Genomic DNA, 26454 nt, shown 5'->3' on the forward strand with positions numbered 1-26454 from the left:
TATTGCTTTTGCAGAAACAAGGAGACTGATGCATTTCAAGTAGCACAACTGCTTGTTATTTTATTGCAACAAAAATTGCACCAAGGCAAGAGAGAAACAAATAGGAAAACATATTTACAAAGGAAAGCCAAGTCTGTCTACAAAAAATCGGTGAGGAGGCTTAGACATTAAAGATGAGTAGTGGTATGGTGGTAAAGAAGCAGAATACAAAAATAGAGCCAACACTGACAGTACCATGTTGAAGTCAAGGCAGCTTGCAGTTGACTTGTGTCGTCAGGCATCGCAGTCAGATAGGGCACATGGGGTGAGGCGACTACAGCACGAATACTGAGAACGTCCAAGAGTTACTGAGCATAAAGGACCGTTTGTTTGGCTTCTTTAACTCTATAATGGTCAGCTTCTCACTTATTCATCTTGTAAAACAGCAAGTGACAGATCCATAAACATTTCAGTCCAGTGTTTCCCCCAGGATATATATCTATATAGAGTTTTTTTTTTTTTTTTTTCTGGGGTGGAAAGGCCTCTGAAACAGCATTCAGGCCCCGTAAGCCCTCCATCAACACTAATTCTCTCAGGCTAAGACTCCCTTCAGCGGCCAGAAGAAACACTGTTTCCGTTTGCGATCCCTCTTTACAGATCAAACGGCGTGCTGTTGCAAGGCCGCGCTGCTACTGATGGCTTTTCTGACTGGCATGTATAGAAAGTTGGATCAGTTTAATAAAAATAAGACAAAAAAGGTCCAGTCTAAGGACAACATAAAACAGTCGGATCTGCTAAGTAGCAGATCGTGCACCCTGGTCCCTCTCCAGTACAGACTGGAGACAAAGGTTTTTGGTATGGCAATCACACGTCCAATAAACAGATCAACACGGCTATCTGCACTTGTAATATGGCAAATCTTAAACAGCTCTGCCAAAAGTGTTTAAGGCACTATTTGTTACCAACGGTGAAGGCCACTAGCTCATTCTGCCTCATTTGCTTGCTCCCATTATTATTTTATGGCACATGGTTGCAAATCCTGCAAAAGCATTCACACAGAACAAATCACTGGCACGTTTTTCATCACTCGGCACACAACCAATCACTGACGAAATGGCACAAAGTGATGCAAAATGTTGGGACGTGTTGGGCCGAGGCATCAGGTTATAACACTGTAATTCCAGAAGCTCCCTAATTCTTACAGGTGACAATGGAAACTATGAGATCAGTCGTAGAAGACATCAACTAGTTGAGGTTAAAAGTGTTTTGTATTTGCTCGGCGTCGATGAAACACTCCAACAATGACGGAAACAATTATCACAGGCCTCTTCTACTGGTGTCATCGATAAAGGGGGAAACAACTAGAATACATAAGACATGATCATTTAAAAAATGATTGGTGTAAAGTCATGTTGACAAAGAATTGGCCCCATGCCTCTCATAAAGGCCAAAAGACGCTGTTCGTTCATGGTTAAGGCTTTTTAATATTGCAAACTCTGTCAGACGACGGCGACGGAGAGATTCCATCCACAATAACCACAGGCTTAAGTGTTTCAGAGTGTACTGTCGTGTGAAACCTTCACTCTGCTGCTGCTTTCCCGCAGACATTACCCTCAGAACACAAGCTCGGCATCTGCCTCAGTTCATGCTCTCAGAAAAAAGGGTAGTCTTAGATACAGTTCATGTCAGTTTTATGTCTTGGTAGTTTAAGATTTTATGGCGCTACCTCTGAACAATGTCGCTAATCTCTTTGACAGAGGACAGCAGCTTACTGAAGTCCTGCTGAGCATTGGCGCCCCCTGTGGCGGTGGGGCAAATCTGCAGCTCGCGCAGGCTGTTCTCAAGCTTGTTGATGGCCTCGCGGAAGGCAAACTTGTTCCTCATCTGCTGTATGGAGTCGACGTAGCTCACGCAGTACTTCGACAGGTTCTTGCCGGCCTCCAGCACCGCGCTGTGGCTGCCCGTCTGCTCCGAGTTGCGGCATATGGCAGCGCGGAGCAGCTCGGTGCCTTCCAGCACCATCTTGCGCGTCACAGCAGAGTTCGGGGTGCGCTCGGCAGCCTGCCGGGGAGCGGTCTTGCGGAGGGAGCGCCGGGTGTTCACTAACGGGATGAAAGCGGTGGGTGAGCTCAGATCGCCGGGGGAGGTGAGGGAGGAAGAAAAGCCTCCGAGGCTCTGGCTGGAGAGGGAGGTGGTCACTGAAGTGGAGGAGGTGGAGGTCTTTAACGGTTGAGGTTTGGAGGTGGAGCCCAGGGGCAGCTTCTTGGAGCCCTCACCGAGGGGTGAGCGGGCTTGGTCACTGGCAGTGGTTGTATGGTGGGGCTCTGAGAGCGAGGGGGGGCCCTTAGCTTTGATCTCTGAGGTGGTGGATGAAGGGGAGGGGAGTTCTTGAGTGGGGCTGCGGGAAATCTTGCCCGTTTTGGCATTGGTGGGTGGTGGAGGTGGGGCTGGCTTGGGTTTTTGTAACTTTCCTCTTTCCCTTACAGAAGAAGAGTCCCCAGTGTGCTTGTGTCTGCGGGCCCTGCACTCTTCTCCAGCTGCCCCTAAAGCAGGGAACACATTGGGCTTGAGAAGCTCAGCGTGGAGAGCGCTGGTCTTGGAGTTCTCAAGGCCCGGCAACCCTGGTCTCCTAACCACCTTAGGTGTCAACGCTTGGGGACTGGAACCAGGACTAAGATCAGTGTCTCTGCCTAGGAAGGCAGCGGAAACATCTGATAAGGTGTTCAAACGTGGCGGAGGAGTCAGGGTGCCCTTTCGAGGTGCGTTCTCCCCTTTTTGCTCGCTGGTTCTCTTGCGTGGCAGAGCTGGCTTGCCCCCGAAGGTGCCCGAGTCAAAGTGGCGCTGGCCGAGGTCTCGCGGCAGTGTGACAGACTTCCATTCAGTGCCAGCTGAGCTAATTGGCATGCTGGAGGACCAAAGAAAACGCTTGGAGTTGGACATGGATTCCTCCTCGCTGGGCGGCGTTGTAGCCGCCTTCCCTCCAGGGCCAGGCACTGCAGGAGCGCCCTTCTTCCTGGGAAACAAAGGCCCTGGGTAGGTCGGAGCCCCGTTGGTGATTCCCCCGGCCCCATTATTGTTACTCAGGAACTTTGCGGAGTCGAGGCCATGTGTGATGTCATTAATGGCCAAAGAAGCACCGTTGTTGAAGGTGTCATTGTCTCGAAGATCTGGAGTCACGCCCCTCCTGTCCGGGTGGATGTCCATCTCTCTGAAGGATGAGCTGCGTTTGGGTGGAGCTGGTGCATTCTTTTTCTTTTTCTTTATGAGACTGAGAAAGCCGCTGCCTCGCGTCTTGTCCTTGTCTTTGGGTATCAAGCGATCGTCCTCATTCAGGTTGCTGTCCAGGAGGGGGCGCTCTTTCCTGGGGAGCATGGGTGATGACACAGCGACCTCTGGCTCCAATGGGTCTGAGGAAGAGCCCAAAAGAAACAGGAAATCATCAGTGATGAGGAGTATACCATATGGTTACCAATTATAAAACTAAAATAAGAGAAAATATTTGGAGCTGGATACTTGAAAATGTATTTTACAAGAAGGTGTAGCAACAAGGGCAGGAGGTGCAGTGGGTGTGATTGTGTCTCACCTGGACTATCTCCATCCCGGTTATCCATGTTTTTACGGAGAGTTCTGGTTTTGGTGGGCAGCTCCGGAGCCTTCTGGATGGGACCAAATGTTGCCTTCTTCCCTTTCTTGCCGAGCTCCTTTTCCACCTCTGACAGTAAAGATACAGTTGAGATTTAACCTATCTTTTCACATCTGAATAACTAAGACAATGGAACCATTGCAAGAGGGTATTTGTGTGGATATAACAAAAAGATAACACCCATAAATCAAAGACAGCAGAACTGACCATCCGAGATGCTCGACTCCTGAAACATGGTCTCGAAGGCTTGGTGTGTTTCAGCAAAAGATGGACGTTCTGAGGGGTTCCACCTCCAACCTGACAGGAAGACAAAAAAATAAGTATGGTATAAAAAAAAGTGGAACCCAGAGTGCCTCTAATGATATTCTGGATGGATCAGTTGTGCCACTCACAGTCCCTCATGAGCTCGTAGACCTTCTCGGGGCAGCCCTCTGGTCGGTCCATGCGGTAGTCTTTCTCCAGCAGCTCGTACACTTGGGACAGGTCAATGCCGGGGTAGGGAGACATGCCGTAGGTGGCGATCTCCCACAGCAGCACACCAAATGCTGGAGACGTAGGCACAAGACAGCTAGTTGTGCTATTTATACAACAATCAACAACAGAAACATGTCGAGAGCTAAATGACTGGCATGGAAAGTCATGGGAACATGTGACACATTATAATGAGTCTAATTGTTTCCCCTTGTTGGAATAGGAACCTGGAGAATAAAATTAGATATAAAAGCAGGGACATTGAGAATATATTTAAGCATTTAGCGATGAGATCCAAATTACCCCAGACATCCGATTTAATAGAGAACTTGTTGTAGGCCAGACTCTCTGGAGCGGTCCACTTGATGGGGAACTTGGCCCCAGCATGAGCCGTGTAGGTGTCTCCTGTCATTAGCCGACTCAGACCGAAGTCTGCAACCTTTACCAGGTGGTTCTCCCCGACCAGACAGTTACGGGCAGCCAAGTCCCTACAGGAGACAATGAAGAGGAGAATGAGTTATGAACAGGAGGCTATGATGGAATACTGACTTTATGAAACCAGTAACAGTAAACTGCTCCAAAAAATGCATAAGCCGACTAAGAAAAAAACAAAGAGAAAGTAAGGAAGAAATATCAATAGTATGTCTTGTTATAACATCCACTGTAGTGTTGAATTTCAAAATTTTTGGCTTTTGTGTGGCTCAGAGTCACAAGTTGAGTCTTGTCAGGATTAAAAATTAAAATGCAGTTTGGCAAATACAAAAGATATAAATCATGTCATTGGTGCAAGGAACCTTGTTAAACGTGCCAGAACACACGAGTGATCTAACAACATGGACTTGACTGTTGCAAGAACGGGAGGTCTCTACACCCACCTGTGGATGAAGTTTTTTTTCTCCAGGTACTCCATAGCAGAGGAGATCTGCGTGGCCATGTGCAGCAGCACCACTGCATTGACCTCCTCCCTGTTGCACTCCCTCAGGTAGTCTAGTAGGTTCCCATGGGTCATGAACTCTGTGATGATGTAGAACGGCGGTTCCCGTGTGCACACACCTACCAGGGAAACAAGTTTGCAACACAAAAACACATCAATCTTCACTGTGTTACATTCATTGGCTGTTCTGCTGAACAAGATTTAAAAATATACTGCTGCACTGAACTATAAACTATTTAACCTGAAAACTTGAGTACGTCTGCAAAAGACCCGGGTTAATCGTTATTCTGAGCCTAAAAAAAGATCCTCTATTCAAACGCAGGTTATATGATATAGATACAAGGCCTCTTTCGAAAAACGTTAACATACCTAACAGTTGTACCAGGTTGGGGTGTTTGATCTCTTTCATGACAGCAGCCTCCTTAAGAAACTCCTCCACCTCCATTGTATCCTCCTGGACAGTTATTGGCAAAAAAAAAGTGAGCAAAACCATAGACTGGTTGCAGTTGCATCCATACAACACCAGGTGGTAGCATTATTGAGCCAAATTACAGATTAATAGCTGACAAAGTGTTAAAATGTGACAATAGTAGTTGTCAAAATATTCCGACTGGACTAGACGGATGCTGACATACGTCCTTTCCTCAAAATATCAAATGAGCTTATAAATCCAATTATCTCTTGCTCTTACCTTAAGTGTCTTGACAGCTACAGTGAGGTTGTACTTCTTCCAAACGCCCTCGTACACCTCCCCATACTGGCCCCCTCCCAGCTTGTGCTTCATGGTAATGTCAGTGCGCTCCATCTCCCACTTGTCGTAGTTGGGAGAAACTCCGTAGATGGTGGGCTTGTTGCGCTTCGGCGCCGGGTAGTGCAGCGTGGTGATGAGGCCGTCGGACACGGTGGAGTGGTGGTGCACCAGCTCCGCCAGTGTGTTGAAGCGGCTTTCCGATGAGACGTACAGCTGAAGGAGAAAGAGATTCTACATTTGAGTAGATGTACACGAGAGGTCAGTTTAGTTCAGGACATCGACAGACTTCTTAGCAACTAACTGTGATGAGACTTATTCCTAAACCAAATATCTGCCATAGTTTGAGATTTTATGGTTCATACGAGATCAATTATTTTCAATTGAGTAATAAAATACTGAACTTATATAGGTCAAAGAACTGTTGAAACAATTCAATACAGCAGTTACTATTTTAAATATCCAAATGTTTTCATTAGATGATAACTACTTGTGTAAAAATGGATTTAAAAAGGAGCGCTCATAAGACCATGTAACGTCTGGAAACAATAAGAGAATTTAGAGAAATGCATAGGACAAAGAATAACTGGCAAAGTGCCAGTTATACTAGATGAAATAATCCTTTAAGTCTTGACAAAACAACAAACATTGTCTTCATAAAGAACGGTCTTTGCTCATTCAAAACTCACATTACTCAGGAAGCTGGTGGAGGGAAGGATATTGGTCAGGGCTCGGTGGACACAGCCTTTTCCATTGTCCAAGTCTTACATAACCCTAAAAATGATTTGCTCTACAATCTGCACTGTGCATTTCTTTACTTGTGAACAGGCTCTTTGAGCGAGCTGAAGGCATGTGGAGGAAAAATGGAAAAAGAGCTGTAAAAAGACCGTAGAGATCTGAAGAGCTCAGTTGGCTTCTTTACTGCCTTAAACCTTGACCATTTACTAAATTAAGGGGGGAAAAATCAGTTTGGCTACCACATAAACCAGAGGTATTTAGAGCAGTATTAATCACAGAGTCAGTGTGAAACAAAGCTGCAGCTCGGGGGAGTACTGAGGTAATCTCCAATTATTGGAGAAGTCGATCATACCAGACTTTGAGTTGTAGCTCAGAGGGAGGATGGAAAACAATATGAGATGGGGAACTGAGTTTTTGTGTGCGCGTGCATATGTGCGTGTTCGTGCATACTTGGCTTCATCTGCCTGCGCTAATGCATGTCTTAGCATGGGCGTCAGTGTCTGGCTGGCCTTGCGTCTGCTGGCCGTGAGCAGCACAGTGGTGGTTAGAGGCATTCTTGTCATAGCTGGCGTTCCTCAAGCTAGGTCACCTCTCTGCATCACAGACGAGACGGTGACACGGCCAGAATGGCAGCAGCTTATCAATCAACATAGCAATTTGGGAGCATCCAACAGAAGAAATTCTGTTGGTCATGGTAGGAAAAGTTCAGGCCATATTAGTCCATCAGGCGAGGGTACCCTGCACCTTATTTGAAAAGAGCTAACGATAACCGTGAGCGCCAACCTGACTTCTTCACCTTTATGAGATTTGTGGGATTCAATCATGTTCATTTCTCAAAATGTTGCACTAACTGAAAAGCTGTCCCCTTGATTACAGCACCCGACGACCATCTTTACTTTACTGCATTGATGCAGCAGATATAGCACAATGTGGTAAGTCCTGTCATGTGCAGTGAGTTAACAAGTAACAAACCACATCTAAAAATCAATATGTGTTGGGTTACTTACACAAAAGGCAAACATTTCAGGTGCTCCTACACAGTAATCACACCTTTATCATCAAGTAGACCGAAGTTAATCTTGGTGTGTGCGTGTATGCGTTTGTGTTTCCTGATGCCTACCTTCCCGTCAGACGCAGTGTTAATCCTGTAATGGTAGACTCTCCCCTCGTACCGCAGAGAAATGGACCTCTGGCCGGGGCTGCTCTCACTCTCCCGGACCAGAAAGCTTCCGTTGATGCCCGAGCTGAGCAGGTACTCTGCAGCGTTGCGCGACACAGGTCCATGGTACCAGCTGTGCTTCTCCAGGCTGTTGACAGGGGTGATGTAGTTGGATGGCACCCAACCCTGGCCATTCTTGGTCTGTGCCTCGCACCACTCGCCATTGTGGTTGTAGCCCAGCACACGTAGCTTCTCTCCTGGTCAACATGTGAGATTACATTTTTTTTTTAATGATTATCCAGGAAGTGACTTGTTGACTTCATACTTGAATGGTTACAACTCACTCCTGTGATCTCACAGAGAATTTTTATGAGTTGTGAATCTTCCGTGTTCTTTGAATCAAGAACATATACACCGCACTAGAACTGAGCTCTGCATGTTTTCAGCCAGACATGCAGGAAATCACTGTATCTAATGTCATGTTTCCCTCAGATCTTTTCCACAAGTCATTTAGTGACTATAACTAAAAAAAAAATGCACATCTCTACATTAATTTAGATGCTATAGAACAAAAACATTTTATTTATGTGGCACATATTCACATAAAGTAAAATGAACCCTTTTTGAGCAATGGCTCATATTAGAATAAGGTGGAAAGTGTCGTTGAACATGACATTTTCTTGTTTATTCCGGTGCATATGTTCTCTCCTTCCTTCCTCCGTTTGTCCGTGCGATCCATCTGTTGAATTGTTTTATTGTCGGTTCAGAAGAAAAATAACATGTGTGAGACCATCGCCAGGAAGTGAGAGTCAGACAGGGATGAAGACAGCGAGGGAAAGAGACAGGAAGCAAATAAGTAGATCCCCAGTAAGATTCAGAACCTTATTGAGGCGTTCTCATCATTGTTTATGTAACTTCCAACATACACCAATTGTGACAGTTGGAAAAATGTAAGAGGTAATTGTGATTTCCGATATATTGATTCAACTATACCAGTTACAGCAATATCAAAGAGTGTGAAGCCTTCCTATTTGAGCACAAACTGCTCTATATAAACTAACCTTTAGTAATGCTGAGTGTGTTGTCGCCACTTGCCACAAAATCATAGAGTGCGACAAACAGGTTGGGGTCATTCTCGCTGGGTCCGGCCAACAGGTTCTCTTTGGAGTTCCAGCGGGCCGCTTCTGTCAGACCCTGACTCTCAAAGTCTGGTCTCTGGAGAGCTTCTGAAAAAACAAAGGAGAACACATGCAGTTAGTTAAAAATGTGAGCGTAAACATCAAACAATGCAATGCAGAGGGGAGATCTGTAGGCGTGTTTGGTATGCAGAAACACGGAGAGGCGGTTTTCCCATACAGCTTTACACTTGCAGGATGATTCAGCAAAACAATGTCAACTGGTGCCTGACCATGTGGCATTTAAATTCCTCTATATATATATATATGTATATTCTTTAAATGGACCTTGCTCCAACAAGCAGGTCATCAGCTGTGATCCCAACATGGGATTAGAGTAATAGACCCGATCACGTGACTCTCTGTTCATGCTGTCTTTTTAACTTTTCATTTCCTGGATTATCTCTGCTTTGTTTTCATTTGCTTGAATACCAAGACAACTACCACTCATCAGACCGTGAGAATGTATCTTGGTGTGAACCTTCACTGTAACGCGGATGTGCTTGCACTCATAGGTAATGAGCCTGGGTTCAAGGACTTTTAGCTATGTTACTTACAGAATTGGAGCTTACTTGAATTGGAGCAAATTTAGAGCAGTAAAGCTAACGTCTAAAATGTGGAAAATGGAAAGAACAGAAGAAACTTGTGAAATGAGAGAAAACAGAAAAGTGAAGCAAAGAGACATTTTATAACCGCTGTTTGGCGTAAACGTGAGCTTTATTGTGTGGCTTGCTCAGCTGTTGTCACACATGTTTTAGAGGCATCTTATATTTCATGCCCCCAGCTCACAACACCCACATCCTTCCAACAGAGACAACAGGCTGCAGCTGCACTAGGTTTTCACCTTCCATTGAGGATTTCACACTGTGGAAAATACGAGGCGTGAGATATATTTTAAATCACTTTGTAAGAAATAGCACATAGTAGACAGGGCCATTAGGAAATCAGCCAAACCCTCAAAAAGAGATGAAATTAAACTTAAGCCTCCAATTCTTCACAATCACAGTATGACTGGAAAATTGGATTGTGTTATTTACGATTCAAGCTTTTCATCGTAGGGTGAAAAGCACTGGAGAAAAACCCCGTCGTAGAATGCAGCATATTATGACTTGCTCACCACTTTTATTGCATAAGTGGATTTTAGTTGAAAAGGGAAAAAAAGACCAATATGCATTGTGTTTCCGCAAAAAACAAGGAGATCATTAGAAAGAAGGCCATGTTCTGCCTGATCTGAAAGAGCCATGTGTCAAAACAGCCTAAACTCATCCAAAAGACCAGATACACACACCACAACTGTAATTTAGTCACAATTTAAGGATTATTACCTTGGCATGGGTATAAGGACAATGAGTTTGAAGCAATCAAGGCCCAGCTAAATATGGAGGAAACATAGCAGCGGCTGAATAAAGAGTCACATGTGTCCTCTGTGGATGCTTTGGACAGCGCACATACGGGTACACTCAGGGCAAGGCTATATTTGTAGAACTTTCATTAACAAGATGACTTAAGTTAAGGTTAAATCAATAACAACTAGTGAATAACTAGTGCCCACATTTAACTTAATAAAATGCAGTGCCAAACAGAAATAGATGAAATACTGAGATTTGGAGCAGATCTCAAGTTTTGGGGAAGTTTGATCGAGATATGTGGTGCATGAAAACTGAATTCTGCTTGTCCATATTTAGTTTTGACAGGTAGCAGACCTGTTCCAGACAATCTGAGAGGTCTGGATGGTTCATAATGGTGCAGCAGATCAGAAATCATTTTGGCCCTCAACCATTCAGTACTTTACAAACCAACCCCAGAATTTGATCTGAGGAGTCTCTTCTGGTCTTGATGCTCCTGGATGAATAAATACACTTGCATAGTTCTTTACACAAATACCACACAGTTATTTATTTCTGCGCTCTATAAGTTGTCAAAATGGATGTTAAAAATCTCTAAATAGAACCACAGTCAAACTCAATGATAGAGAGCAGGCAAACTTAAGCAGCAGCAGGACTCGACTGAAGAATCAAATTTGCTAACTCATTGAGAATGGCTGCCGAGACGAGCCAAGTCCAAAACAAAATCATAAAACCAGATTGTGATTGATAATGAAAGCATTATTCGGCCAATACATATTCTGCCAAAGACCTAATGTTTAATCACTATCAATTCTGTTCGGTACATGAAGTCCAGGGGATGAGTGTGCTTCTGAGAGAGGGTGTGCACCCAAAGTGTGTTCATGTGATCGTGTCCAACAGAGCTGAAAGGGCCTTGGAATCGCAGTTGGCAAAGATATGAGTTTGGGAGTTCCTCAAAGCAAGAAATAAACAAAGAATTTGTAGCATGCAAGACTATTAACCCTACAGAAGTAAAACAGAACATATGTGGCCCAAAGCCAGTCACATGACATTGTTGACAACTGACAGTTATGTGTGTTTGGAGGCTCATGAATGACTTTCACACAGCTTCATCTGCAAAGTTGGACCCACCAGCCTGAGCACACTTCGACAATCACGGCCAAATAGGGTGCTACTTTTCAGTCACAAACCTGCCATTTTGTCCGTGAGAACACAACAAATTGGATTTCATCTGTACCATACCGTCAAGCTTAGACTCTCATATTTAGGGGAGTTCTAATGCTAAAAAGAGCGTGTTGCATTTGGAGCAATAATCATGGGTGTTTACCTGAGGGGGCAGAGATATTGGTGAAAATGTGCCACGTGGAAGAATTAAGTCATTTTAATTAAGAAAAGTTTAGCAATTGTGAAACTGTGCAAAAGATGCAGTTCAGACACATTTTCTAATAAACAGCAAAACAATGATTTTCATTTCAGTTAATCCCTTGGTTACACAAACAAGTGTGGCTGGTTCCCAATGAATATTGTAGATTAATCATATTGTTGTCTGTATTTTTTTTTTTAAAGTGAAAAACACAGATGCATTTTGTGAGATGTAGGCTCAAAGTGAGGCCAGAGATCATGCAAGATAGAAATAGAGCGAGGCAAGATGCAGACCTGAGAGCCAGCAGGACATACCATATGTCCAGAGTTTGGCCTGGTCATAAAGTGTGTGGGCAGCGGATTTGAGCAGCCCATGCCACACATGTCCACTTTACAGGCCACAAATACCACAGCTCTTAGCGAGAGGGCAACAGTAAACTGGCACATGGACCATGACTACACAAGCTCCAAAGAAAGGAGAAAATAGAAGACATCTGAAATAGGAAAACTACAAAGATGCATAAGAATGCAAAGAATTGTTTAAAAAAATAAATAAAAAAAACACGTCTGGTCCATTTGGTCCCGGTAACTAAGAGTCTTGCTAGTTCAGATTCCAGTCATCCTAAATAAGTTTATTGACACCTTGGCTGGAAAACAAATGAAACAACTTGGCACAATAGAAACTAGCAGCAGTCTGGGTCCAAAACCATGAATTTATTTGTGGTCCTCAGATGGCCCTCATCCCTAACCTACATATTTATGAGTGATGAGAGAGAGGAAAAATTCCTATCTTACGTATTTCTCTCGCATCACCTGTCATCGCCTGAGTGGGAGCTGGTGGAGAACAAGGGGAACGGATTCAGGTCATACACTTGATATAGTTCTCTCCATTGTGGGAGATAGTATGTTAATGACGTGATGTTCAGGCCAGAGCCCAGTGGAGGAGAGCAGGAATACCAGGTGATTAGAAGACAACTAAAAATGGGAAGAACCACTATTATCATAATTTAGATCAATGACAAAATGTCGTAAAATATTAATTCTGCATTTCCCTGCTATTATGCTAATCTTCATTCTAATGATAATATTCAAATTACTTACTACTTTGAGAAGAAGACCAGCCTCCTAGCCCTAATAAAGTAGTTCAGGTCAGAATGTTTAATTTCGGATGGAACATCTCGGCATGAGATTTGCTGTGCCTTGTGCCATATGGTCTGGAAATTAGAGACTCTTTATCACTGTCATCACTTCAGTGGGGAGCGTACCAGGACTATTAACTCTATTAAATCATTTGGTTGCACAATATTTGGCCCACATAAGACTCCACCGAGTCTTCCATTGCCAATCAATTATTTTGTTGATCATGTACAGACTCCATGTGCCCTGGATTTCTTCAAATTGCCTTGTGTATCCTTCATACATCACAGGCAAATCAATTACCTACTTTAACTGTGACCAGAACTGTGTAATTAGAAGTAATGGAAAAGAGGTAATCGCTAGTTTGGAGACTACAAAGAGAGGGTAAAATATATAGATCTACATGATCTAAATCTCTCACAGACCCAATGAACAAGATCCAAGTACTGGGACACAGAAAACTGAAAAGGAGCAGAGACTGAGATTAGATCCCCTCTCCTCATAAACAAGAGTTAAGTGGGACACGACCAGGAGTCAGATTTCCTTGTATTCTCTTCTCCGTCTCTTTTTCCACTTCTTTCCTCTTCAGCTAGCCAGTGTGTCTGGCTTCCCTCACCCTCCCCTGTGCTCACTCTCAGCTTTCCCCTCCCCATTCTTGTGTTTCCACACAACTGTGTTGCACTGTGATACTTCATCTTTTATCGTTCCCACTGTCTCCAAAATGCCTGTTTTTTTGTTTGTGACATCTGTAGTTTAAGTTTGTGTTTGTATTTCTCCAAAGTGTACTTTAAAAATCAGACGGGATCACAGCCATCAAAAGTATTCTTACCTTCCAAGTAACAGCTGGAGGAGGACGAGAGGCCTTTCTTAGATTTACACCCCACCAATTTCAGGCATATCTCCAACATTTTCATTTGCTTTCTTTCCCTTCCCGCTTGAAAATGTTGTTGCTTGTTCAAATCAGGACGTCCCTTGAACGTTTCCCCTCTACATGTGTCCAACAAGAGAAAAGTTTGAACACAAGAAAAAAAAACTAACAAAAAAGGGAGAAACGACAACAAGCCAAAATAGGTTTTGAAATATACTGTTTTTCCTTTTCCTCAGTCCTTTCAGCTGCTGTAAATCCTCTTTTCCCCCTTACTCCTTTTCAAAACAGAAAAAAGTTCGTTGTCCGGCAAAGTCTATCAACTTTCTCTTCTGAGCGTCTCCATGTTTTTTCCTCCCCCTTTACTCTTAGGGTTTTGGTTAACTCCAAGTCCGTTAGATACAACAACGATCCAAAAGCGGAGGTTTGTTCCAAAAGCTTGCTCGACCTGTAGATGTGTCAGTTGAGTGGGCAGTAGGGCAGTCTGAACGGTGCCATTCCTCTCTCCCGTCCTGTGCGAGTGTGTATCTGAGGCACAGGGACTACTCGTGCTATAGCTGCCAACAAAGGGCCTCTTTCAGGCTCAGCCTGCTGCACTCAATGACATCAGCTGAGCCCTCCCACCTCTAGCAGCAAACACACAATGAGAGGGAGAGACCGCTACCAAATACACAAGCACTCACCAAGAAGAGAACAAACACCATCACCCAAAATGCATAAACATAAGAGACAAAAGCTTTGATTGAAGTTTAGATTCAGTATAGACCTTAAATAGGTCTTTCTTCCTTCTGTTGAAGTCATGAGATGATTACAAGAAGCTCCTCCTCCAACTTTTTAACCCCCCTTCCCCCTTCTCACTGTCTTTCTGCCGCTCTCTCTTCTTTTTCACCTCTCTAACATGTTTACCGGTTGAGGAATCAGTTCTGAGAACAGGACGAGGTAGTTAAAGACAAAGCTAAAGCTCTCTATGAAGAGCAGCTGACAGATGAGAGTAGAACCTTCAGCATGCTACTTTGAACTTCACACAACAAAGTTAGCAACCTATTCAAATTGATCAAATTGAGGACATTTATCTTTCGATCTTAAGAGAAACATGTCTGACCATGTGATTTTAGACAGAAGCATTGGTTACGCCATATCTGGAAGGGGTCGTTAGCAGAAACAAGCTGTCTTGCAACAACTTGAAAAAAAAGAAATATCTTTCTTTTCTCAGATTTAGTCATATTTCAAAACAAAATCCATCGAAAAAGGTTGAAAAGATAAACAGCTGTTAGAAATGCATCAAGAAATGTCAATGGCCTCTGTCAATAAAAGCATCATTTTGACTTCTGTGGCTTCTTTACGCTTCTCCTAATGGTTGATTCTTATTCCATCTCAACAAAGCAACCATCTGAACACAATCAAGGTGACATGCACATATTGTTCTCTTCATACTTGCGCTTCACATTAAGGTCCCTTTCTCTTTCGCTATAGCTAGCCACAGCCTATATCCCTCCTGCTCAACTTGCCATCTGAAGAGGGTGAAGACTGTCGATAACATCCATACAATTTAATGCAATTAAAAACAAATGCTGCATTTGTTAAACACATGCTATTATTGTCAGATAGATTAATGAACTTTTTAAACGTTTTTGAGGCACACTATTTTATTGCAGGAAATTGTTTTGTGTTTCTGTTATTTTGTCCACTTAAGTTATGTGCTAAAGATTATAATTGAAACCACAAATAAAAAAAACATAAGAATGGCTTTAATTTACGGACTGTCTGGCAAATATTTTTCATTAAAATGACAAACATCACTTCAGAGATAAGGAACCCAGCTTGATGATGACACAATAACACATAGCACGAGCGACACACTAGTGGCTGGAATTTCCAATGAGGGCGCAAAAGCTGACGAAAAATATACAAGACCGGTACAATGGCTTTACACTTTTTGTTTCCATCATAAAAACATAACGCAAAAGCAGTGACATCTCAGTCTTTATGTCTGTAGCTGCCTGAAAGAAACGTTATGTCAAACAGCAGGCCTCTTTTGCAAATATTGTTGAAGACTTGGCAAGTGGTATAAAGAGAGAAAAAGAGAACAATAAACAGATGTTTCTGACGACACAACTGATTCATGTGCAACATATCAGACAATGAGAAATATGATAATAGAGGAAAAAAACTGAACAAAGATATGGTCATGTCTGTCTGAACGATGGACTATTCCCACAGGATGCAGTCAAGTATTGCTTACATTTATAAGCACATTTGCTAATGGCTGGGAATGCATCATCAAGGGTTCATATAAAGTGTGTTATTATGCTTGCTTCTGACAGTTGCAAAAGACCTTCAATTGTGGGATGGCATAGTTCAGAAAAGGTGCCCTGAAGTTGTCAAACTATTTCCTGATCAATAGTTAGTTGTTAAGATTTCCTTTTGAACTGGGAAAAACCCAAACAACTCAAAACCACGAGCGACATTACATACTTTACAAGGGCTGGCCTGATACTACTGGTCCTGCTACTTAAAAGTTATTGTGTGCTTGTCTGTTTGCTTTGGGTAGTGATGCTTTCATTAGCATCGAAGGGTATTCCTAAATATTTCTGACTCGCTTTGCTAGTAGTGACCTCAATTCCCTGAACATCCAGTCACATGGCACCAGGCCCTGCATCAGTGCTGCAGTGCTGGTATGGCAAACATTTGTTTCCTCTCATGCACCACCCCAAACACCAATTAAGAAGAAATGCAGGCTTCCTCAAACTCTGAGAAAGAACCATTAACTTACCGCAGTCACAAAGTGTTCGGGAGATGAGAGGATGAAGAGAAAAGGAGCGAGGCTATAAAAATGGAGGAGGAAAGAGGAAAAAAGGTTGCAGATGGAGAAACATGAAGCACATTGTTTAGAAGTGAGCTCATAGAAGAATCGCTCGCTTGCGTTTTATAATCCGGGCCGTGTATGTTAACAGTTAGCTGACGTACATCCACCCATGGGATGGATTTTGGCCCTTTTCCACTTATGTACACCTCTCCTGCTCTTCTGATTACGTTCCTTAAATCTTCAAGCGGAGAACCGTTTGTATTTGAGAACTCTGAGGCTGCAACTGTGTTCTGATTCAAAATGTACTGGCGTCATAGCTTTTAGATAATGTTGACATGAATCCATATTTTCCATCTTCCATAATCATGTGGTCTTATTTATGTATATTTTCACAAAAGTGACAATGCACATTAACAGCTAGATGTACTATGCAGGCTTATTTTTATTTGCAGTCCCTTGCAAATCCTAACTATGAATTATGAACTGGAGCATTGCTTTTACACTCAACACTATTTTAAAAGCAGAATTCACTACGCAAGAATGAAGCTCAGATTTTCATACCATTTTATGATTAACTGCTACCGACATCTGCCATGAACATTTTGATATGTGCCAGGCAAAAGTAAGCCATTAACTTAAATCATTAATTAACACTTCGTAAGAGGATATTGTCTTTACATGTTAGAAAATTACAATATTGGACGACTGCTTAATTTTGGTGCTTTCAACTCCATGCATAAGGAGACACGCACACAAATCCCCTGTTTATCAAAGTCATAGGGGAAAAAAAATAGAGTCATTACACTTTTAAACAGAGCACTCTTAATTACTTAATTATAGAGGAGGATAAGGGCGGGAGACAAACCCGCAAAGGTTCCCAATAGTAATTCTTTACTGCACATGGTACATCATTCCACTGCACAACCTAACCCAGAAGTCACAGCAAAAGTAACAGCCAAGTGTACTTATATATCAGACACACAAGAACCAGGTATGCATGTGGTGTATGGATGTGCATGTGTGCGCGCGCATGTGGCTGTTTACTCAGGGCCTGCTGGAGAATGCAGCCAGAGTGTCTCAGGCGTGCAGACCAGCACATGAGGTTAAGGGGTTTAGAGTTCCACATAATTCTCCACTTAGTATTGTCCACAGGGAGAGCGAACACTTCAGAACAAAACAGTGGCTGCTCTGGTTCAAGGTTAAGGCTTCAGCATCAGCCTGAGGTGGTAATAACTTACCAATGTGGACAACAGTGAACCTGAACATAAAGGAAGCAAACTTGCCAGCTTATTCAAAATATTTGCAAAAGATTCAAATGTGCAGAAATCAACATGGACACATGGAACAAAAAGGCAAACAATGTTCTTTAAGTTGATTCTCAGCAGGCATGTTTTCTCACTGTACTTTACATGGAGACAGTGAGACTGACCCCAGAGGTCATTAAACACATTTTCTGATGAAATCCACTTTGTGTGCATGCTCTTGTGTATGTGCTCACACACACACAAACTCTCTCTCTAGCCAAATCCTTCTCATTTGAAGCGATTCGTAAACAGTCCACTGTCAGCTAAGCTGTACAACAATCTTCAAGAAAGACGGGCCGGCCAGACCTTCTATCACAAAGAGCGGAGACGGAGGGAGTTAAACCCGACCGACCTATTGGAACGCGAATGCAGCAACCATTTTACCATAATGACAGAAACAAAATAGGGCAACACAAACCAGGTGACTGAGCAGAACCTTAGCTCATTTCTGCACACAATAGACTGCTGTAGGCCCAGACAAAACTCTGTGCTGCCAAAAATATGCAAACCTACAGAGAAAATAAATGTATGGATGCTAGCCCAGAGTTAAAATGTCATACTTTGAGCAAACAGAGAGCCAAATGCACACAACTATTCATCACTTGTCAGGGATATATACAAAAAAAAACGCTGCTAATCAGCCGCGTTGAAAGGAACTGTGGAAATTAAGAGGGCAAAAGAGAGCCCTGACAAATGGGCTCTCCTCTGAAATAACAATCTCCGTGTGTGTGTGCATGTGTGTAGGAGAGGGTGCTAATCCAGTCATTTTCAGAATTTGCCTAAATTAATCAATGTGACCTATATGCTGAAATAAAAGCAACATTTTTTTTATATTCCATTGTTTTATGAGTGTAACGGAGCCAAACTCTTTCATGAGAGAAAGCAGAAAAGAAAAGGGTGTGTGCATGTATGAGTGGGAGTTTTGCAGTTCTACAGTAATAGAAAGAGAAAGCCAGTTGTAAAGCCTGTGTTAATACTATGGGTCTAATTTATAAGTTCAATAGCATAAACAGACAACACCTTAATAAGAGCATAGGCACACTCGGTAAACAGGGCAGAGCGTCTGTTTCTACAGACTATAAACCTTAAATATTTGAGATGTTATCTAGATGCCTGGGGAAAGACACCATTTGTCTGTATGCCCATTGGGGGTAGAAACAGAAACAGATAGTATAGGAGAGTGACTCGGGCTGTGAGGCTCTTGGACTGCAGCAGTAGAGCTGCTTCAGTTCTTCTTTGTGTCTAAGTGGATCCAGATGCAGCAAGCATAGCAGGCCTCCTCTTATAGCGCTATGAAGAGGAGCTTAACACAACACAAAGGGACAGGACAGCATACCAGTACTGTATGTGCTGGACTGGTGAGGGGAACACAAACAAACCAGAAAATAAGGTAACCGGCCAGACGCTGCCTAAGTAGATAGATTAAGTTCATTCCTGCTCAAATTATTTTTTGCACTGTGGCGTCAATGTCAAATCATGAACTTTAATCCTGTATTCTGCGTGGGGAAGCGCTCTGACCAAGAGGACCCAGACATGGCTGACATTTTTACCAAAAGACAGAGCTGGCAAACTAGGTAGCAGGTTGTCTGTAGAGAAAACAACAGCTGTGTCTGGAGCAGCCTGCTCGGGCATGGAGTGGGGAACAGGGGTTATTTCTTCTTGTGTGCGAGTGTGTATGCTTGGACCCGGGTGCCGAAGAGCTGCCACTTTGCATTCCTAACTCAACTTGGAGGTTCTCGGTATGCATGCGAGTGCTGCATGTACCGTTTGAGTACAATGGACATATAACCAGCAAAGAGAAGAAGAGGACATTTTAAGCAATGGATCAGTATTTCTAGATTTGCAACTGATATGAGGTCCAAAAAGAAAAAGACATTTCTGTAGATAATCATTTTCTTGTCAGAAACTGGGCAACCTCAAGTCCAGGTTTCATAACAACAGACTATTGCAGACGCTGAAGTGAATCCAAATAACAAAAACCAGAGTGAGAGTCAATGACTCAACAGGACTGTTTGTCCAAACCCGAACCTAACTTATACCGACATGCTTACACTTTCAATTGTTCTGTGCAAAACAAGTTGTACCTCATGTAGATGGAAAAAGCTTTGGTTTAGGCTTTTGTGATTTTTCTTGCTGCCTTTATTTGTATGCACCCCCCCCCCTTTGAAAAAAAAACGTAATTATGTAGAAGATGTTTTTTGCAGCAATTTAAGCCATACAAAATGTTTTATTAAAGGTTTCATTTTATTTTTATATATGTGAGGCCCACATTAATACCACATGTATAATATTAAACCAGAAAATAGGTATGTTGCATAGTTCTACATTTTTCGGAACGACAAAGGACAGACATTATTTCATGCACATTATTTGTATTTTTAACAACGTATATATAATGCATTTTGAGAATAAACAAATGGAAGCTAAATATCAACCATCCATCAACCAAATGCACACATTACCTCAACACTCTAAAAAGCTGATATACGATGCCTAATGCTGGCTGCCTTATCTGTGTTCTCATCATCTGTGAAGCTTTTCTGTGACATGTACAAAAAATATGAAATAAAAAAAAACAACTAGAATGATAAGACAATTGAATAGAGAGAGGCAATTTAAAAAGACAAAAGAGAAGGGAGAAAAAGGGGCGCGAGAGGGAATGGGATTGCACCAGTTATTTGAGGGAGGAATGCAAAAGAGGTCACATTCTTCACGCCACTGCTGTGGCTTGCCCTACGTTCAACTCTCTCTCCCTCTTTTTCCTCAGTGTGAAATAAGCATTATTACTCAACACACTTCTGGTGCAACAGATCAAATACAAACACAAGCTATTCACCAAAAAACAGAGTGGAGCGGCTCAATAGGCAAAGTACGATTGATATGGTCACACTGACCGGACAAGTTACTATGTTATACAATATGAATCTTTTATTAAATCATTTTGTCACAGAAGAAGGAAAAGAGGTGTAAATAATGACGTTAGAATGACTAAATTCCATTTAGCTTTTTCAGTGTCAGGGTATTGTAAATACCGGCTTAGTATCACGCTTTCATGGTTTATGGAGAGACTTGGATACAACTGAAACGTCAATAGCATAGGTCAAATACCATAATAATTGTGCCTCCTCTTTGTAAACCACTCCTGTGCAGACAGGACTATAATTAGACAAAATACATTGATCTGACTCTGGCTTTCTGTGGGAAATGGATACGTGTATTTGTGGGTAACTACTTTGACTTAATCATTAAGACTATTTCAGATCCTGACCTAATAAAATATTGTATATTTGTCATGCTTTTTTAAAACAAGGAACTTGTGAAGCATGAACTACGTTGATTTCTAAAAACAGCTGTTTGGACCTTAGTTAGGATGGTAATAAATGGGACTCTTTCCAGGTGGTCAAAACTTGATGAGAGGGGAAAAGACTTACTAATCAGCAAGGTGTCATTCAGCAAGGGACAAATGCGTCTCACTCATGCAGACAAACACTCGCGCATCGTTTCTAACACATTCAGACATTAACACCGAATTTGGCAGGCAAACTTGGAAAAATTCCATCACAAAAGACCATCAAACCACTATCAAGGTTAAAAAGTAAACAGGTTAGATAAAGGAGAAGTTCTCTCACTTGAAAGTTAGTTTCTGTGTTTGTGTGAGCATGTGTATGCCCATTAGTCTGGAGACATGGCCAGCCACAGTTAAGGACAAGCCACCAGGGACCTAACAGCTGGCCTGAATGAGCATTACTATGAGGCGCCTGCTGCATAGGTATGTAGGTGTGTGTGAGTATGCGTGTATGCATACACACACGCATACACACAACACCCCTCCTGCAGTCTTCAGAATCCACAGGGATCATGGGAGGAGATTTGTTGTATAGACTGTATAGATTCCTCGAGTTCCAGTCAAGAAAGAGCCAGACAGACCAAAACTGAAATGGATTCACTTACTGCACAAACGCTGAACACAGCTGCTGCAGGGCAGATACAGACACAGACACACACAGACTAAAAGGCTACATAAGAGGAAGGGTTTGACTGTCTAACCTCGCCCCAAAATACAACTTTTAAAGTACATTGAACACTTGGGATGCACCAATCCGACTCTTTCAGTCCTGTTACGTTAGCTGGGCTTTGCATATCGACTGCTACCGATTACCAATGTGATACCAGTATTTAATTGATAAGCAGTAAGTAGCATGTGGAAGTGGCGGGGATTATTCTTGTATGTGTAAGGCAACATCAGAATTGACTTAAACACCGCTTTCCTCATTTTGTAAAACCACATGTAACAAACAAATACATATAGTTATTTAATAAAATTGTGGTAAATCTGACCCAGCTATTTTAGTCCATATCAGTACACCTCTATTATCCACCAATTCTTCAAAATTGAAGCCTCTTCATGGGCCATTAAGATTAACAAAACCTTTGAAGTAATTAATGAAACAGCAACATCTTCTTCCCATATTTTCCTGTTTTACCGTTTATGTGCTTCACAGACATACAAGTCAAATGGTTTCATATTAAATTGCTCATTGACACACTGTTAATTGGTGTGCTGCGTTTTTCTGTTTTCTGCCCAATACATACAGCTCCAGCGCCAAACGGTCCCGAATTGAAATGACCACAGAGAGACAATGAACAAGCAGAGTGTCATCTTCCTTCATCCCCACATTATAATGTGCCTTAAAGATACTTGAAGCTTTGCCCGTCTAGCCTCCAGGCGTCAAACAGGGGGAAATTAAGGGGTGAAGCTTATGAGTAAGAAGATAAGTCTTGTTGTGTCCACACCAAAAGCTATCCAAGCAAGAAGCAACATGCCAGAGGATCCTAACTTTTCTGTAACCCGACTCATCTGGCTGATGACCATAGCTTGTCATGGTCCTCTTCTTGTTGTCTACAAATTAAAGTTGGCTGTAGTATAAATCTGAGACAAGAGCAATCAGTTGCCAATGACATGCCAAAACCGCCGTTCGTAAAAACCCTTATACTGTCCAGCTGTTGTTTTCCAAATGTTTGAGTTGAGTTCAAAGTTTATCATTTAAGCTTCATACAAAGAGACAATTTCATGAACAAAATCAATGAATAAACAAAGTATTACAAAATGCTCTCTCGCAAACCTGTTATGATGTGATGCATTCGGAGTTCAGGAACTTGTTGCATTGTTTGCATTAGAAGTTGACTCAAAGTGCACTTGCTTTCAGGTGATAGTTTAATTAATGGCCTCCTTGCATGCCCACTGATTAACTCAAACATGACAGCCAATTCATTCCAATGAAAGATGCTCACTAGCAAATAAGTCCATGGCAATCTCACACACAGACACACACACACAGGATAAAAATAAAAGCAACCACCAGAGGGCAGGTTTCCTTTGAGCCATCAAATGTAGGAATACAAATTACTAGGATACCTGTAAATCAGACAATATTGTTGTGGTTCACTTTCCTTTGAACCCTTAAGGTCCCAAACCGAGTCAGCCTTTTCAGAGCAGGGACACACACATGATGCATCATTCCTTTGTTGAATACTTTCACACAGGGATTTCACTTTCTGCACACTTTAAAATGAAGTGAAGAAGGAGGGAAGCACATATTTGATGGAACAAACTTTATCGAGTGTAATAACCAGAGCAATCTCTAAGTTTATCCTGGCAGTAATCCTGGTGATGCAATCTTGTTGCAATTATTGTACTTTAGTTAAATTACTTGTAATAACCAAAATGGCAGCACTTTGGAAGATGAAAGTTGCAGTGTAAAGTGAATTAATAGCTACTAAACTGTCAAACTAATGTCCATCTGTTGCTAAATATGCATATTGTCAATCCAAGATGCCTTTTTGTAGCTACAAGTGAACATAATACACAGGACAAAAATTAGACGAGAAAGAAGTGATCAAGTACACTCTGTTGTGCTCAGACCTGTTTCTTAAACAGGCCTGGTAACCTACTGCAGCTTGTAATCTAGTCCACGAGTTGTCTCGTTCCATAGTCATCTCTGGGAGATACCAAGTTATCGAAGCGACACACAGAAATAAATAGCTGGAAATACAGTGTGCGAGTTATGATTCCAGAAATGTACTACCCTGCTCAGTCATTGTGATTTGTGCCAGCTAGCCAGTGAGATCACACCGCACTGTACAGTACACAGAGATGCCAAGAGCAGAGACAGGTCTTTGCTTGCCCTCCACTGCCTCCTTCTCTCTCAGAGGCAGCTGCATGCAGAGGTCTGAACCTGCCTGCTGAGAAGCAGCATGGCACTGGCTAGCCTAGTGTTAACTAACTGGGACTCATCAGGAAAGAAAAACAACACATAAATGTCACATCATGTGTTGATATTGCCGTCCTCTTTGTCTATGACTCACATCCCCTCTCGTAGTCTAAGCTGCTCATCGCAATGGGAAAGCTGCACACAGGGAAAAACAAGTACGTCTCATGTCATTGTCCCTTTGCCAAATTCAATCTATTTACCGGCAACGGCTTTCATCTGTTTTTCTGACCTTTCCCATCCCCCTCCGTGTTATGCAAGCGATCATTTTAACAAGCGTAAACCAAAATGAAATTTTGTTCAATCAACATTCATGTATACGGTTTATTCTTTTTACCTCACCACTAATTTCCATTGAAGTCTTGAGATAGAAACGTTAACTCCCCACTAAGTAAAAACACAATATACAGCATCAAGTTATTGTTTTGTTATGCTTGAGAACAAGCCTCCCCTCCCTTGGTTATAGTGTGGGCAATAAATGAAAGCATAAACCACCACGAAGAACCTTTCATAAGCCCAAACGTGTAAATATCAAACCATTGACTGTAAAAACAAGTGAAGTAACTGGTGATGTAACAACTGGTTTCATTGGGTTATGATTTAAGCTAAAAAAGGTCTGTGCACAGTCACACTTGCTTTAGATTTTGTCAATTTCAAGACAGAGAACATTGGGTCACTGCTTTGCAGAGTATGGTGAGGCTCTGTGCCAGCAGCATGCAAGCCTTCCCGAGTGGGTGTCATTAGCTCATTCAGGCGGGGCCATGTTTCAGGTGCATCTGTGGCTATTATGGTTGTGTCTGATATAATTCACTCGCAATTTCAGGTCCCCTTTTTATCTGGCAGCTATCTAAACTTGCCTTTTTCCACCTTTGGACAAGGCATGACGGTAGAAAGCTCTCTAACGATCAATTGTACAGTACTTCTAACGATGTATTCTGGGATTATTTGAACACACTCTATAGCATAAACCATTCTAATGAGAAATTCACAAGCTTCTTGATTGTCAGGATTTGCAGCTTTTGTGTCTTATGTGATAGTTGACACATTTCATTTCACATTTCACTGACAGGAATATAATATGATTTATGGAGAAAATTTATAATGCAAATAATTGGGGGGCCAGCTCATCTTTTCCTGTGTGCCCCATTTACTTACAGCTGTCTCTATAATCAGGTTATACAGCTTTATACACTTTCCGCCACAACACTGCTGTGACTCTCTGTGATGGGAAGTTAGCCATTCATTCAATGTATTTTTCATCATTTAAAAAATCACAAATTTGCCAGAGAGCTTTACAAAATTTACAGATACGAGATCCTCTGTCCCAGAACCCTCACATCGTTACAGGAAAACGACAAAGTGTATTCAAAAGGTCAATGGAATAAATCCAACTCAAAAGTTACTTACAGCATACAACTTACTTAACAGGCTTTACACAGGTATGGATTGGGTGTTTATTTATATCTAGTACCAAAAGCTAGTAAAAGTTGTCGGTGTGACAGTGAATTGAAAAAATTTCAGACAACGTGAGAGTGTCTGATCACCTCAATGTGATCTGTAGAGTCACATTGAGAGTAACTTGTTTGTTTATCAGTTCACTCCAGCAGAGATACCAAAAGAGCCAATACAACACCAGTGCACTGCTGCAGACACATACGCTGGATTAAAGGCTGTCTTGCTAGCAGCAACACGTCATGTCTTGTAGCAAAAAAAAGAGAAGAAAATCCCACTTTGTATTGGCCAAGTGCCTGACAACCAAAACAACAAAAAACAAACAAGTGACCACTCAAAAGTACAGACTCATAAAAAAAGAGTGGCTGTGTGAACATTTTTTTTTTTTAATACAAGCAGTTAAAATGTATTATGGCCATCTTTTATTCATCTGACAAGCTATATTCTCTATAATGCAATGTAACCACAGCACAGTTTTGCGATTTTTAATTGCATGTCGTAATATCTTCTGCATGTCTTCTCACTTTTTCTCATTAGTGAACAAAAGGCACAATGGTCTAAAGACTCAAAGGAAGAACAAGATAGAAAAGTGTCGAAGTATTTGATCCTTGGTATGTTGAGGTATATGATGCATGAAAGGATGCAATGTGTATCCCTGACATTTTCATTCAACACATGTATAGCACAAAGCAAACAGATAACAGCTGGACAAAAACATTTGCTGTCAATGACAAGTGACATTTGTTCTTACCGTGCACAGCAAAAACGTTACAAGGCTGGATCCCATGGCGTGACGACTCTCTCTTTCCACCCTTGATGAAGGCCGGCAGACTAGGTCTCCTCTGGTCCCCTACAAACTTCCCCGGCTGCTGCCCCATAAGGGCAGGGTGCCAGGCCGCAGCCGGGACTCTCCAAACTGGACTGAGTTGTTCACCGTCCAAACGTTAGTCACCAGGCAGGGACGGGATTGGGAGAAGACAGGAACCCTTTTTCCTGGCTCAGTCTGTCCTCTCCTGGAGTATGGGTGCTGCGGGTCAGCTATGCAGATCCGTATTACTCCAGTATA

The 26454-nt window shown here is 42.3% G+C and overlaps 1 protein-coding gene across 4 annotated transcripts; it reads right to left on the reverse strand.

The window, feature by feature from the left end:
* Nucleotides 1-33: 33 nt before the first annotated feature.
* On the reverse strand, nucleotides 34-26454 carry abl1 (c-abl oncogene 1, non-receptor tyrosine kinase). 4 transcript variants are annotated; one of them, XM_068573919.1, is made up of 11 exons: nucleotides 26140-26454; nucleotides 8734-8898; nucleotides 7634-7929; nucleotides 5719-5991; nucleotides 5397-5481; nucleotides 4969-5146; nucleotides 4397-4581; nucleotides 4015-4167; nucleotides 3830-3919; nucleotides 3563-3691; nucleotides 34-3386 (listed from the first exon to the last, which is right to left on the reverse strand). In XM_068573919.1, the coding sequence occupies exons 1-11, from the start codon at nucleotides 26264-26266 to the stop codon at nucleotides 1702-1704; spliced, it is 3366 nt and encodes a 1121-aa protein (XP_068430020.1). In that variant the 5' UTR covers nucleotides 26267-26454; the 3' UTR covers nucleotides 34-1701. The 4 variants fall into 4 exon arrangements, with proteins under 4 accessions (XP_068430020.1, XP_068430019.1, XP_068430022.1 ...); XM_068573918.1 differs by having other exon boundaries at nucleotides 5719-6009; XM_068573921.1 differs by lacking the exon at nucleotides 26140-26454 and adding an exon at nucleotides 13522-14091.

This window comes from Clinocottus analis, unplaced genomic scaffold, assembly GCF_023055335.1.
Source record: "Clinocottus analis isolate CAN_PGR_092001 unplaced genomic scaffold, fCliAna1.0.p SCAF_13, whole genome shotgun sequence".
NCBI classification, from domain to species: Eukaryota; Metazoa; Chordata; class Actinopteri; order Perciformes; family Cottidae; genus Clinocottus; species Clinocottus analis.